Genomic DNA, 12,726 nt, shown 5'->3' on the forward strand with positions numbered 1-12,726 from the left:
GGCAGGAAGCATATCCACAGACATGAAACGCACACCTACATTACATATCAGATCACTGTTTGACAGGTGTGTGAGATCAAGGGATGTCCCAGAAAAGGGATGGTATCTCCTGGGAGAGCATCAGCCCTCTTTGGAAGGAGGAGGTTTATTCGGGTTATCTGGGTAGACCTTCCAGCTAGCAGTAACTTCCAAGAGACCCCACATGCAGTAGTTTATGTACAAAAATCTGTTGCTCTCGATCTGTTACATTCCTACACCTTTCTGTTTCAGGACACGGAGGGATGCCGTCTCCAGATAACTCTACATTTTTGACATACCACTGTAGATATTGCATTCATTATCTGTTATGGTTTCATGTGATTCTACACTTCTAAGAAAACTTACATTCTCAAAACTCTGATTTAAAAGCCATCATTTCAAAGAAGAAAAGATGGATAGGTAAGTTTAGACACGTGACAGCAATAACATTTATTCCTGTAGATGTTGCGATAATATTTTTAAAATTAAACTAACATTTGTGAGTGTATCTAATGAAAGGTAATGATCAGGTTTCAGAGGACATTCAGAACTGAGGTGTTTCTACATTTCATTCGCGTGTGGCCTGTCCCCGTCGTTCTCATCGTGATAGTTAGCACAGGACTGTTCACTTGATCTGCCTATTCTCTGACTTTGCGATAAAGCACAAATGCGCTTACCAACAATTGGATTTCAAGCTCACAGCTCTTTTTTGTCTCGAGGCTTTGTGTCATAATACACAGAAATGCATATAATTAAGCCACAGCCACCAATTAATGAATGTTTTAGATCCAATCCCCACTAGGGGAAAGCAGCATGAGTATGTATGAAAAATAGCAATACAAATATAGCAAGTGAATTATAAAGTGAATAACAATATTCCATATATAATTATGTACATGTGTTTTCATTCTATCTGATTGTGACTTAGATCATGTCTTCCTTCTTTTTGCTTTTAATAAGCTCTATATTGGGAAGGGGACATTTTTGGGGTAAGGAATGTTACTCTGGCAGCTTTAGGTACCTGCAGGGGCCCTTGGCCTTCATGCCAACCTGGCATCTGCTTAGCCATAAATAGAACCGCTGCCTTTCAGAGAGCTCGGTTCACAGACCCACGCTCTGGTGGCTTAAGGAACTCTAACATCAAACAAGAGTCTGCAGGGAAAATGCAGTTAGGTCAACAAGTTTATTCCAAATAAATGCAAAAAACTATTGAAAACAAGCTTCCTCTGAGCAGGGAAGTCTCTACATCAAACACAGCAATTCTCTGCTCTCTGTCAAGTGGCATAGGAAGCAGGTCCTTTTTGAAGCATATATCGTCTGCTGGCCTCTGATGGACTTAGGGCTGGGTTCTGGGAACACTTTGGGGATTCATGCTCTTTTCAGTTGAGGTCTAATGTTTTCTAGGTACATAGAATGCAGCCTGCCTGTGTGGGCCCGCAGGGGTTGACCCGATTTTAGGAGTCCCACGTTTATGTCATTCCTTCTCAGGCAACTGTGCACACCGATTACTGTTGAGAGCTTTACAGACCCTCTATCTGGTGGCAGAAAGTGGCTCATCAGCTCCCAAGTACCAGTTAAGAGATGACAGTGTCAACTCCTGTTGGCTTCTGGGAGGAAGTTTATCTTATTAACTATCATTAGATAAACAATCCAGGTTTAATGAACTTGTGCCATGCTCTGTGACAGCTCAGGGAGCAGGGACCACAGATCTGCACGTTCTGCATCTCCAGGCACCCATCATTGTGGAGCAAGCATGAAGGGAGAAGGCTCCCACTCCATCAAGTCAAATGACTCTATTTGTCCTAGGCCACTATAGGGTGGGCGGTGGGAGCCTCCATCACAACACCAAGCAGGAAGAATGAGCTCCCCTCGGGGAAAGGGTGAAGTGTGAGAGGAAAGGGTCCTGATCTTATTGACAAGTGGAGGCCCTGGCTAGTTATTTCATTTATTTACTCTGTGGTCTTGAACATGTTGCTTGGCTTTCCTGGATTGTGATTGCCTTTCAGAAATTCAGGACAAAGATTTTTCATAGTGCTGTGGAAAAGGGCCAGGGCCTGAGAAAATAGCTGCGTTGAAACCTTTGAAAGAGGCTGCAAAGGCAGTGATGCTAACACAAATCGCAGAGACCCGATCCTTTCACCTGGTGCTGGATTTGGGTCAAGATTGGTAAAGTGAGCGATGATATGGAATACCACATGTATTGGAGGTATAAAATCAGGCCTGGAGCCCTTTATTCTTCATGCTCACAAAGCCCGTGTAGCTATGTCTATGCTTCCAACCCCATCCCAGGTAAAGCCTCCTGCTTTCTTTAATATGGGCATAGCTCTTGTCTTCACCCTGTGTACAGTCCCTTACTGCCACCTCTGCTCCAAAGCCATTGGTTTTCCACCTTAGGTAGAGTCCTCCTGACCTTCTCCATCTCAGGCACAACCCCTCACCTCCACCTCAGGCACAATTCCTCTCTTTCTAGGTCTCAGGCATGACTTCTCACCTTCTTCACCTCAGGTACAACCCCTCACCATGTCCACTTCAGATACAGCTCCTCACATTCTCCACACCAAGTGCCATCTTCACCATGCCCACTTCAGATACAGATGCTCAGTCTCCATACCAAACACCATCCTCACCAGGTCCACTTCAGATACAGCTCCTCACATTCTCCACACCAAGCGCCATCTTCACCATGCCCACTTCAGATACAGATGCTCAGTCTCCATACCAAACACCATCCTCACCAGGTCCACTTCAGATACAGCTCCTCACAGTCTCCATATCAAACACTGTAGATGGAGTGGTGGGCTGCGTCCCGCCACCTGGCTAGCTTTACCCAAAATAATTACACGGAAACTGTATTCTTTTAAACACTGCCTTGGCCCATTAGCTCTAGTCTCTTTTTGGCTAATTCTCACATCTTGATTAACCCATTTCTAACAATCTGTGTAGCACCATGAGGTGGTAGCTTACCGGGAAGGATCTTAACCTGTGTCCATCTTAGAGAGGAGGGCTATAGCGTCTGCCTCACTGCCTTCTTCCTCCCAGCATTCAGTTCTGTTTACTCCACCTACCTTTGTTCTGACCTATCAGGCCAAGCAGTTTTCTTTATTAATTAACCAATGAAAGCAACAGATAGATAGAAGACCCATCTACATCAAAACACCACCCTCACCAGGTCCACTTCAAGCACGCCTTACCATCTCTTCTTCATTCACAGTCCCTCAACCTCTTCCACCCCGGGCACATCTGTGTCCTTCCTCCTCCTGCTCCTTCTCCTTTGGCTCCAGTGGCTATCTTCCCTACCTCAACTGTGGCTGTTCTTCAAACCCCAGGGGAATGCATGTGGGATGTGTCTGTTCTCTGCAACTTTTCCGCTTCCTGAGGTTCTTCTCAGATGGAAATTTTGGTCTCTTTCTACAACACTGACAACAGAAAAGCCACCTGAGCTTCATGCGTCTGCACAGTTCAAAGGATGGTTCCCTGGAGACTTTTGGAAGCTTTGCTTCCATATTTACAATTCTCCTCATTGCCACAGTATTCCCAGAGCCCTTGGGATTATGTCTGATCCAATGGCTAATCCATCAGCTTCTAGCTGTAACTATTAAGCTGCCACTTGGAGCTGAGTCCATGTCTTGATTTATGGCATTGCTTCATTATGCTGAAGAATCCAATAACTAATGCTAAATCCCGACCCCAAACCCACATGCTTTGCTGAGAGACTGTGTCTTGGTAAATGCTGTGTAAGTCAGTGAGATGCCTTATTGATTCATGGCCTGCAAGAAGATATAGGACCTGCTCTCCTGAGAATCCAGATATCCAGATTTGAAGCAGTCTGTGTAACTTTCCATGAAGCAGAGACATGGCCAGGTTATACAGTTTGCTTGGCTCAGCCATCTTTTATTATTATTATTATTATTATTATTATTATTATTATTATTATTATTATTATCATTATTATTATTTCACTAATGGCCAAGCTTGGTTTTATTCAAGACATCCTCTCTGGAGCCATCTCCTGTGGATGGAAAGTCCTCAGACAATTAGCACCAACAAACTCTAGCCCGAGAACGAACCCAATTCAGAATTTGTTTTTACTTTGCAAAAGTTCAGAACCAAGTTTCAAGTGTTATGCTGCCTCAGAATCCCTCATTTGATTTAACTAAGCTCCCCTTCCCTGTCCCATGGTATTTGTTCTAAGGGCTGTTCTTACTCCTTCCTATCCACCCCAGTCTGGCTCTGCTACCTTCTTGACATCATGATTCTGCTTTAGGCTTCATGGGGATAAGGACTGGGCCAACTATTTCACTATGCATCTTCACACGCTGCCCAAAGCTCGGGCTATTTTCTTTACTGCCTCCTTGGCTCCACATGCATTCCTGATTGGCCAGATACCATCATTAAAAACCCCTGCTTCCAATATCCTTCTCGGACTCCTCCAATTAAAACTGGCACTTCCCTCCATTTTATCTCCTCTGTCCCCAATTTTGCCCCTTCTTACTCTTGGTAGCATGCTATTGTTTATATCAAGGAGTAAATGAACACTGGTGTTTGGTTGAGAAAAGAGGACCTGCGGACTCATAACCATTCCCGTTAGCTATCCAAGGCAGGTTGCAGAGCAGGGACGAGCAGGCAAGGTTCTGTGTGTTTGTCAAGGCTGAATCTGTGTGAGGCAAGAAGACAGATTTTGGTGGAGCAGTAGACAATCATCTGGAGAGACCCTGGGCTGGTGCTTAGACTTTAGCTGAATTTTCACGTCAGGGATGAAGCAGACCGGATATTTGTGGTTGGGTTGGGTGGCTTCCAAGCTCATCTTATAGCTGCCCAAAGGTAGCATGGTACTGTGGCTGACAACTGCTTCCAGTAAGACAGCCAGATAGGAATCTTGGTTTAGCCATTTATGAGTTCTGCAGCTGCAAACCTGTCAACAGACATTCTCACATCTCAGATTCATCAGTTTTTAAAGAAAGATGATTCCTTTACAGGGTCACTGTGTCCAGGGTTATTCTAACAGTGTAAAATAGAGTTGGAAACTGGTCATGGACCAGCAAATATTAAGTCTTTTGTCCATCCCTACTTCGATCTGTGGGTGCACTGTACACATCTTCATTTCCATGGCTTGGCTCTCACACTCTTCATTATGAACCCTCACCCCCTCCCCTATGGTCTCCTGCCTAATTCTAGGCATTTTGCCAGACCCCACTTAGTTCCCAGTGAGGCAATATAGAAAGACAGGAGAATTATACGGACCTTGGAAGAAAAAGGAGCCTCTCATCCCAGAGTCTGGTAAAGGCCTTTTGCCAGGTAAAAATCAAGAATTCTTGTACAAGTAACATTGACTGTAAAGACTGCAGTCGTAGAGAAAATATTTCTATTAGGAATATTAAAATAATAAACTCAGCTTAAGTCTACGTCCTCTAGAGGGCCCCCCCTCTCTTCTGGATATTTGCTGAGAGTCTCACAAACAAGTAGACTGACTTTGTTTATGGTGAGTGAGGCGACCCCAACTTCCTGCATCCTCGGCATCTATGCCTTTCTCTAATTAACTGTAGTCTTGTCTGATACACCTCAGGGGCCACCTTGTGATCTTGTCTAAATCCCTTAGCAATCTTTCAACCATAATAACTTCAAAAACACTCAAATCATATTTATGATGGTAAAAAAAGATAGTGAGCTGTGACTGTCTTTTGAGAAGCCCACACCTAAGCTTTTGGGTCTCCCTTTTTTCCTGTGTGCCTCTCTACTAATCCCGGAGCTTACGATCTGTGATAAATCCTTTATCAACTCCACCTCTGTGCTCACAAGTGCTCTTCCCAAGTTCATTTCTTTGCTTAAACGTCCATTTCAGGCGTTCTCTGAATGGAGTTGAGATAAGGGAACCGTCAGGCTCCCAACCCCACCACAGCTGACACCATCACCTCCAATGCCCAGACGCTGCTCCGCACAGCTGCTGTGCCCACCCTTGCTGGTGGAGGGTATGCCTGCTGTCTCACTCATCCTGCCTAGCATGGAGCATCACTCATGGAAACGTCCCAGCCATCTCCCGGGGCCCTCTAGGTTCCATTCTCTGTTTCTTATCTGAATCAATATGACAAACCAGGCAGCTGCTTCTGCCACAGTGGCTATAAACACACTGACTTTAAATGCTGATGGTCATCTTGGGAGCCTATTCTAGACAATATGTCCTTTTTGATATATTTCTATTTCATATTTTTTGAGCAGCTAATGAAAAATTTAAAATGAGTATAATCAGTATAGTCTCACGTGTTGTTTTGACGCCCTTCCTTTTGCTTACCCGTGGGAGGGCCAAGACATCTATCACTCCCCATTTAACTTGATGTCAGACTTCCTGACTGGCATGCCAACGCTCATTGACTTCCCAGTGTTCACGTGGAGTCATCTCAGGACTCCAGAACTCTGCGCCTTGTCTCTCTAGTTTTGTTCAAAGGGATTGTCTCAGGGTAGCTGGGATTTAATGAGCTTATTTGGCAGTAAAATTCACATTGGATTCCACTTGTTAGCACAACTCAGCATTTTGGTTCAAGATGCTAATGATGATAATTGGACCCAAAAATCTGCATGAGAAAAAGATGAGCTAGAAGTTGGGAGGGGGGCAGAGTACTGAGGCCAACTCTGTATAAACATCACTATATGGCCCTAAATGATCACTACATTCGTTTATCATGCTAATTATTCCACCAAGTGGTGGGAAAGACCACTTAATGAATCTGTCAGTCTCCCAGGATAAACAGAAGAAGCGCCACACTAGTGTGTGAGCTGGAGTGTGGGTGTATCCGTGTCTGTGTGTGTTGGGAGAGGAATATCTGTTGAATTCAGGGATCCCTGGTTTTTAATAAATGAAAAGATGCCTCAAAAGCTAGCACCTGCTAACTCTTTACATTCCTTTGTTTTACTTTAGTTTCCATGGAAACTACAGAGAGGGACAACTGCTTGCCCCTTGAGCCCAAGGGAGAATTTATTCTTCTCTAACTTGGGACACTCCTCCATGTTTGGTTTCCTGCCCATCAGCAGTAAAGGCACACGTGTTGATAGCCTCCTGGCTATGACCCAAGCCTACTGTCTACACCTGACTATGAGGCTTGGCACCTGCTGCAAGCCCATTGCAAACTATGTCTGAGACGCCATCTGTCTTCCTGGGATCACACTGACCACTCTACGAGGAAATACGATTAACTGAGAAGTCTCAGGAAGCACATATCACTGAGATTCTGGTTGATATGTAGAGAAAGGTAACTGCTTTTCTGATGGAGATCTGTTACTTTTTGTGATTTCCTCCACCCTACCCTTTTATACCCACTCAGGTATAAGATACCTGAGTGAAATAAGCTGAAACTGAAGGGTTGGTTTGGTTCATGGTTTCACTGGTCCTCACGGCCTGAGGTACAGCGGACACCATGGTGAGAGACAGTGATGGAGCAGTTGCTCACCTCCCAGCAGCCAGGGAGCAGAGAGACACAGAAAAGAGTTAATGAACAATCTCTTCAAGGTATGCTCTTTGATCCATCAGAGCCTCCTCTACAAACTATCCAACTATGTATTCATGAGTGGATTAATTCGCAGATGAATTTAGAACTGGCAAGCTCCATCAAAGCCCAGCAGTGGGGCTGAGGTGATAGTTAAAAGACTTTCCAATTCTGAATTCAGACTGCCCCCAAAACCACATAAGACACCAGAGCACAGACTACAGCGACAGGACAAGCTTACTAGCTAGATTAATCAAATTAGCAGGCTCTAGACTCAGCAAGAGACCACCGCCTCAATACATAAAATACAGAGAGAACGAGAAAGATGCCTGGCATCTGGTCTCCATATGCACACACACATATACACATGTGCACACACAGGCATATACATGTGAACCCATGTGCAAGTATACATATATTACACATATACAAACACAGATATTTTAAACAAATTCTATCAGCTGGAAACCAAGCCTTCAACACACAGGCCTTGAGGAAACTGTTTCTGATCTCTGCGTTGAACCAGTGTGAGATCATATGCGATCTTGGCCAAGACACACAGCTCTCTTGTTGGAGGTTATCCTTGCATTGTCTGCTGAAGATGAGCCTGAGCCAGATATTTCCAACTCTATTTATAGTACATTTTAGAATTTTACTTTTCAGTTTCATTTTAAGATTGGCTTAGAGCCGAGGACTCTCCTGACCAAGCCAAGTCTCACTAGAGAGAGGCTTAGGGTGTGTTCGGAAGGCCTCCTCTTCCTTTCCAGAGGGGCTGAGTAACAAAATCATTCACATTCGAGGTTTATTGAGAGTAGGAAGATTTAAAGGGACTATATCAGTCCTAGGTGGGGACATGACCTTGAAACATTGCACTTAGAATACCAGAATAATATATAAACCACAGAGCAGATCTTTGCATTAAAATAATAAACAAACAAATAATAAATAATCCACTATGTCTTTCCTATAAAGACACTTTGCTAAGCTGGCTAACCCCAATGTCTTGAGCTCATATTTATATCTGAAGAGACCCCACATATTTGGTCTCTGTGTAGACATTCCACAGAAGGCTTCCCTGGGCTACAGGAGGGTGCTTGCTTTCTCTCCCTGAGCTGCTTTCCAGCAGGCAGGTGCTAGCAAGGCTGCCTCTTCACCACTGGCTCCTGAGGAGGCTGTGCGCTTTGCATTGGAATCCTCATTGTCTAGGACAATGCTGCCTCAAAGCATTCTGCTCTCCTCTGAGTTCGCAGAGTCTGAGGATTGATGTGTTGCTGCAGTTTCCCCTGCAGAGTTCGCCCCATCCTGTCCCGAACTCCTTATGAACCCTACCGTGAACCCCCGCTTGGGTTCTTCAACACAGCTTTGCTGCATAAATCAGTTTGTCTGCAAAGGACAACAAGACAAGACCTGGACAGCTGGCACTCATAAATTGTTCATGGTGGCATCTGCCAGAAATGCATTTCCCTAGCATGCATGTGCTGACTTACTTTGTAGCTCGCTTAAGTACATATGCTGCAGATCTGGCTGTCACTGCATCGCTGATGAAAATGCAAACCAAAGTCACTCTCACCAGAGGGCACGAGTCCATTCTTTTTTTTTTTTATTGAGAAAAGGAAAAAAAAAAAGAAGTTCCCCCTCCTCCCAGCCTCCCATTTCCCTCCCCCTCCTCCCACCCTTCTCCCCCTCCTCCCACCCTTCTCCCCCTCCCCCCACTCCTCTCCCCCTCCCTCTCCAGACCAAAGAGCAGTCAGGGTTCCCTGCCCTGTGGAAATCAGTGTTTCGGTTTCTCAGGAAATTCGGGATCAACCTACCCCTGGACCCAGCAATACCACTCTTGGGAATATACCCAAGAGATGCCCGATCATATGACAAAAGCATTTGTTCAACTATGTTCATAGCAGTACTATTTGTAATAGCCAGATCCTGGAAACAACCTAGTTGTCCTTCAATGGAAGAATGGATGAAGAAAGTGTGGAATATATACACAGTAGAGTACTACGCTGCGGTAAAAACAATGACTTCTTGAATTTTGCATGCAAATGGATGGAAATAGAAAACACTATCCTGAGTGAGGTAACCCAGACCCAAAAAGATGAACATGGGATGTACTCACTCATAATTGGTTTCTAGCCATAAATAAGGGTCACGGAGTCTACAATTGGTGAACCTAAAGAAGCTAAATAAGAAGGTGAACCCAAGGAAAAACATATAGTTATCCTCTTGCCTATGGGAAGTAGACAAAATTGCCAGGGAGGAAAGTGAGATCCTGGGGGTGGGGTAAGGGGAGATGGGGAGAGAAAAGTGAGAAGGGGAGGATGGGGGGGAACTTGGGGAAACAGGATGATTAGGATAAAGGAAGGCTGGATAGGGGAGCACGGAAGCACAAGTCCATTCTTTAAGGACGCTCAGAGGCTGTCAAAATGGCTCCTTGCATGGGGCTGAGGTCCCCAGCCTTCCATTTGATGAGCTTTTTCTCCAAACTGCAACCAAAATGGTGCTTAAGAGGCCTTAGCTGCTGCCTGTCCTCAACTCTCCACAAGGAATTTTTATAAATGGCTTCTCTTACGGCCACATCCCCTGTGGACCGAGTTCATGTTGGATAAAGCAACTCCAGTGTGATTTTCTTAGAGAGGGCTGTGAATTTATGGCTCCCACGTCAATGAGAGGAAAAGAGCCAGAGAGAACAATTCTTCTCACTGATTACCAAGGGCCTGTGACTGTGCAGCTATGACCTTTGACCAGCCAAGGTCAAGGTTCAATGACAGGCAGGAAGCTTAGTCTGTTCTGCTCTGAGGTTAGCCTGCCCATTGACTGCAATCGTAGACATCTGGCCTGCTTTTTCAGGGAGGCAAATGGTGTTGCTCTTAACCTGTGCTACAGCTTCCTGACTTATTTGCCAGCAGAACCCTCTTGCCTGCCTGTTTTGCACCCTTTGTAATAGACATACCCTACCCCATCACCTCTGCCCTTCTAATCAGCGGACGTCTCCTGCTGCTTCAGGGTCCTTCCTAATTCTTCATCCTAGCTAATGGCTGAGGGTGGATATGGCCCTCTCTAGTCTCATTTGTCATGGCTGCCACTTCTTCCAGAGGGGGAAGCGCTTTCATTCTCACTGGGATGGGTTACACTTTCATCCTTTAAGCTTCCCTTGGGCAAACCCTTCCCTGATCCCTACCTGAGTTTATCTCTGCCTACAGGAAGCTGCCTTGGCTGAGCCTGCTGCGGGGTTTATACTCCAACAGTAAGATCAAAACAAGCGGCAGCAAAGGTTGCAGCATTTCGTGCATCAGCTGCTCTTTGTGCACAGTGACATCAATGGCACTTGGGTGTAGACTAAGCTACAGTTCCATGACTATGGGGCCCAACGTTTCCCTTTTCTAGTTCCTTCTACAGCCCCAGCATTTGTATTAGGCACATGAGAATTACTGTTTAGGTGAATGAGTGACGGAATGCAAGAGAGGCATGTCGGTTTCCCTCTGAGTTCTCAGCGGTGGGAGGTGGGAGGATTCATCTTCACCGTTAACTTGACTAGATTTGGAATCACTGTGGAAATACACATATGTGCCTACAAAGGTGTTTCTAGAAAGGTTTGATTGATCTGACAAGACCCCCCTGAATGTCGGCAGCATCACCCATGGGCTGGGGTCCTGAACTAAGTAAAGGAGAGAATGAGAAAGAAGCACCAGTATTCCCTGCTCTCTACTTTATGACTCCAGATACAGATGCAATTGGCTGCATCGATGTCCTGCGGTCATAACTTCCTTTCAATGACAGACTGTACCCTCAAACTGTGACACAAAATCGACTCTCGTTTAAGTGTCTTTGCCAGGTATTTTGTAACAGCAGTTAGGAAAATAACCAAGAGAAGGAGAGCCATTTAGCTGAACCTACCATTACAGGTACAGCGCACGTTCCTATAGAAACGCGGGCACACGAAGCTGATGCGAGCTGTGCTGTAGGTCATGAGCGCGTGGGAATCCAGCGACAAGCCTTGCTCACAGTGCTGCTCCTGACAGTCCAGTCCTGAGCAGTTCTTCTCCAGGATGGCTGCTATGTGCATGACATTCTCCAGGTGCCTCCTGGCATTGGACAGCTTCTGGATCAGGTAGGCTGGCTTGTAGAACTCACTGCTGCGCATCTCCACAGCAAACAGCATATCTAACTGGTTGGTGCCCACCACAGGCTGAATGCTGATAATGCGTAGGCTGTCCTGCTTCTGGGTGAGGACCGCATTCCGCAGGATGCGCCGGAACCCATGCATATGCAGCCCCACAAAGTCCTCAGGGGACACATTCTCAAAGCGGATGGTGACAGTGTTTTGCAGCATCTCGTGCACCAGTTGCTCCACGTGCACAACGACATCGATGGGCACTTGGAAGCGGCCATCACTCACAGAGACGTTCAGGACATACTTCCCACTGTCCAGCCCTCCCAGGGCGATGATTTTCCCGTCGTGACTGTTCACTTTGAACAAACTCTTCTGCTCTGACTTCAGGGCAAACGTGAGCACGTCATACATGTCCTGATCTGTGGCATGGATCTTCCCAATGACCCCACCAGGAAAGTCATCCTCCATGGTGACAATGAAGATTTCCAGCGGGATAGCTGTGGGTTTGTGGGTGCTCTCCTCAATGACCCGCACCCGGATGTAGGTATGAGAGACTTGCTGCGGTTTTCCCGAGTCTTTTGCCTAAGGATATTAAGAGGTGGACAAACAGAGAGTTAAGACTAATAATTGAAATGTCACCCTGAGACAGCAGCTCTCTGGACCTTCTACCAGGTTCACTTCTTCCTCCCTTCCTTGTCAATATTGTGAAAACTGCTGAGGTGGGTGAGGTAGAGGAGTGGTTTATCACATTCCATCATTCTCTGGGGCTGTATGATGGGCAATAAAATGTGTCAACACAATCAAGCCAGTGGGGTGAGCTAGGGATGATAGGCAGGATGCTACAAGACCCAGCTTGCCCACACCAGGCTTGTCTTATTTTAATTTTGGACAGGAAACCAAAAAAAAAAATATTCCAGCAAGGATGTTCTCACTTGGAGAAGGAATCATTGTTTTCTGTTGGATTCTTTCCTTTTGGCTGGACCAGGTGACACCTTTTGGCACACAGAAGAAATGCCATTACTTAAATGAGAATTACATCATAGGAAGATTTAGGATACAAAAGATGACACACCGAAGGGGAAGTGGGCAGCTCAAAAAAGAAAACCCTTCTCTCCTAACAGTTGA

The 12,726-nt window shown here is 45.6% G+C and overlaps 1 protein-coding gene across 5 annotated transcripts in view; it reads right to left on the reverse strand.

Moving 5' to 3' along the window:
* Fat3 (FAT atypical cadherin 3) overlaps window positions 1-12,726 on the reverse strand; it is a 593,378-nt gene that overhangs the window by 37,034 nt on the left and 543,618 nt on the right. For all 5 annotated transcript variants that reach the window (XM_026779396.1, XM_026779394.1, XM_026779395.1 and 2 more), the window contains one exon: window positions 11,385-12,183. In XM_026779396.1, coding sequence (XP_026635197.1) covers window positions 11,385-12,183 — 799 coding nt within the window. The remainder of the gene's footprint in view (window positions 1-11,384; window positions 12,184-12,726) is intronic.

Source organism: Microtus ochrogaster, chromosome 5 (assembly GCF_000317375.1).
Source record: "Microtus ochrogaster isolate Prairie Vole_2 chromosome 5, MicOch1.0, whole genome shotgun sequence".
Lineage (NCBI taxonomy): Eukaryota > Metazoa > Chordata > Mammalia > Rodentia > Cricetidae > Microtus > Microtus ochrogaster.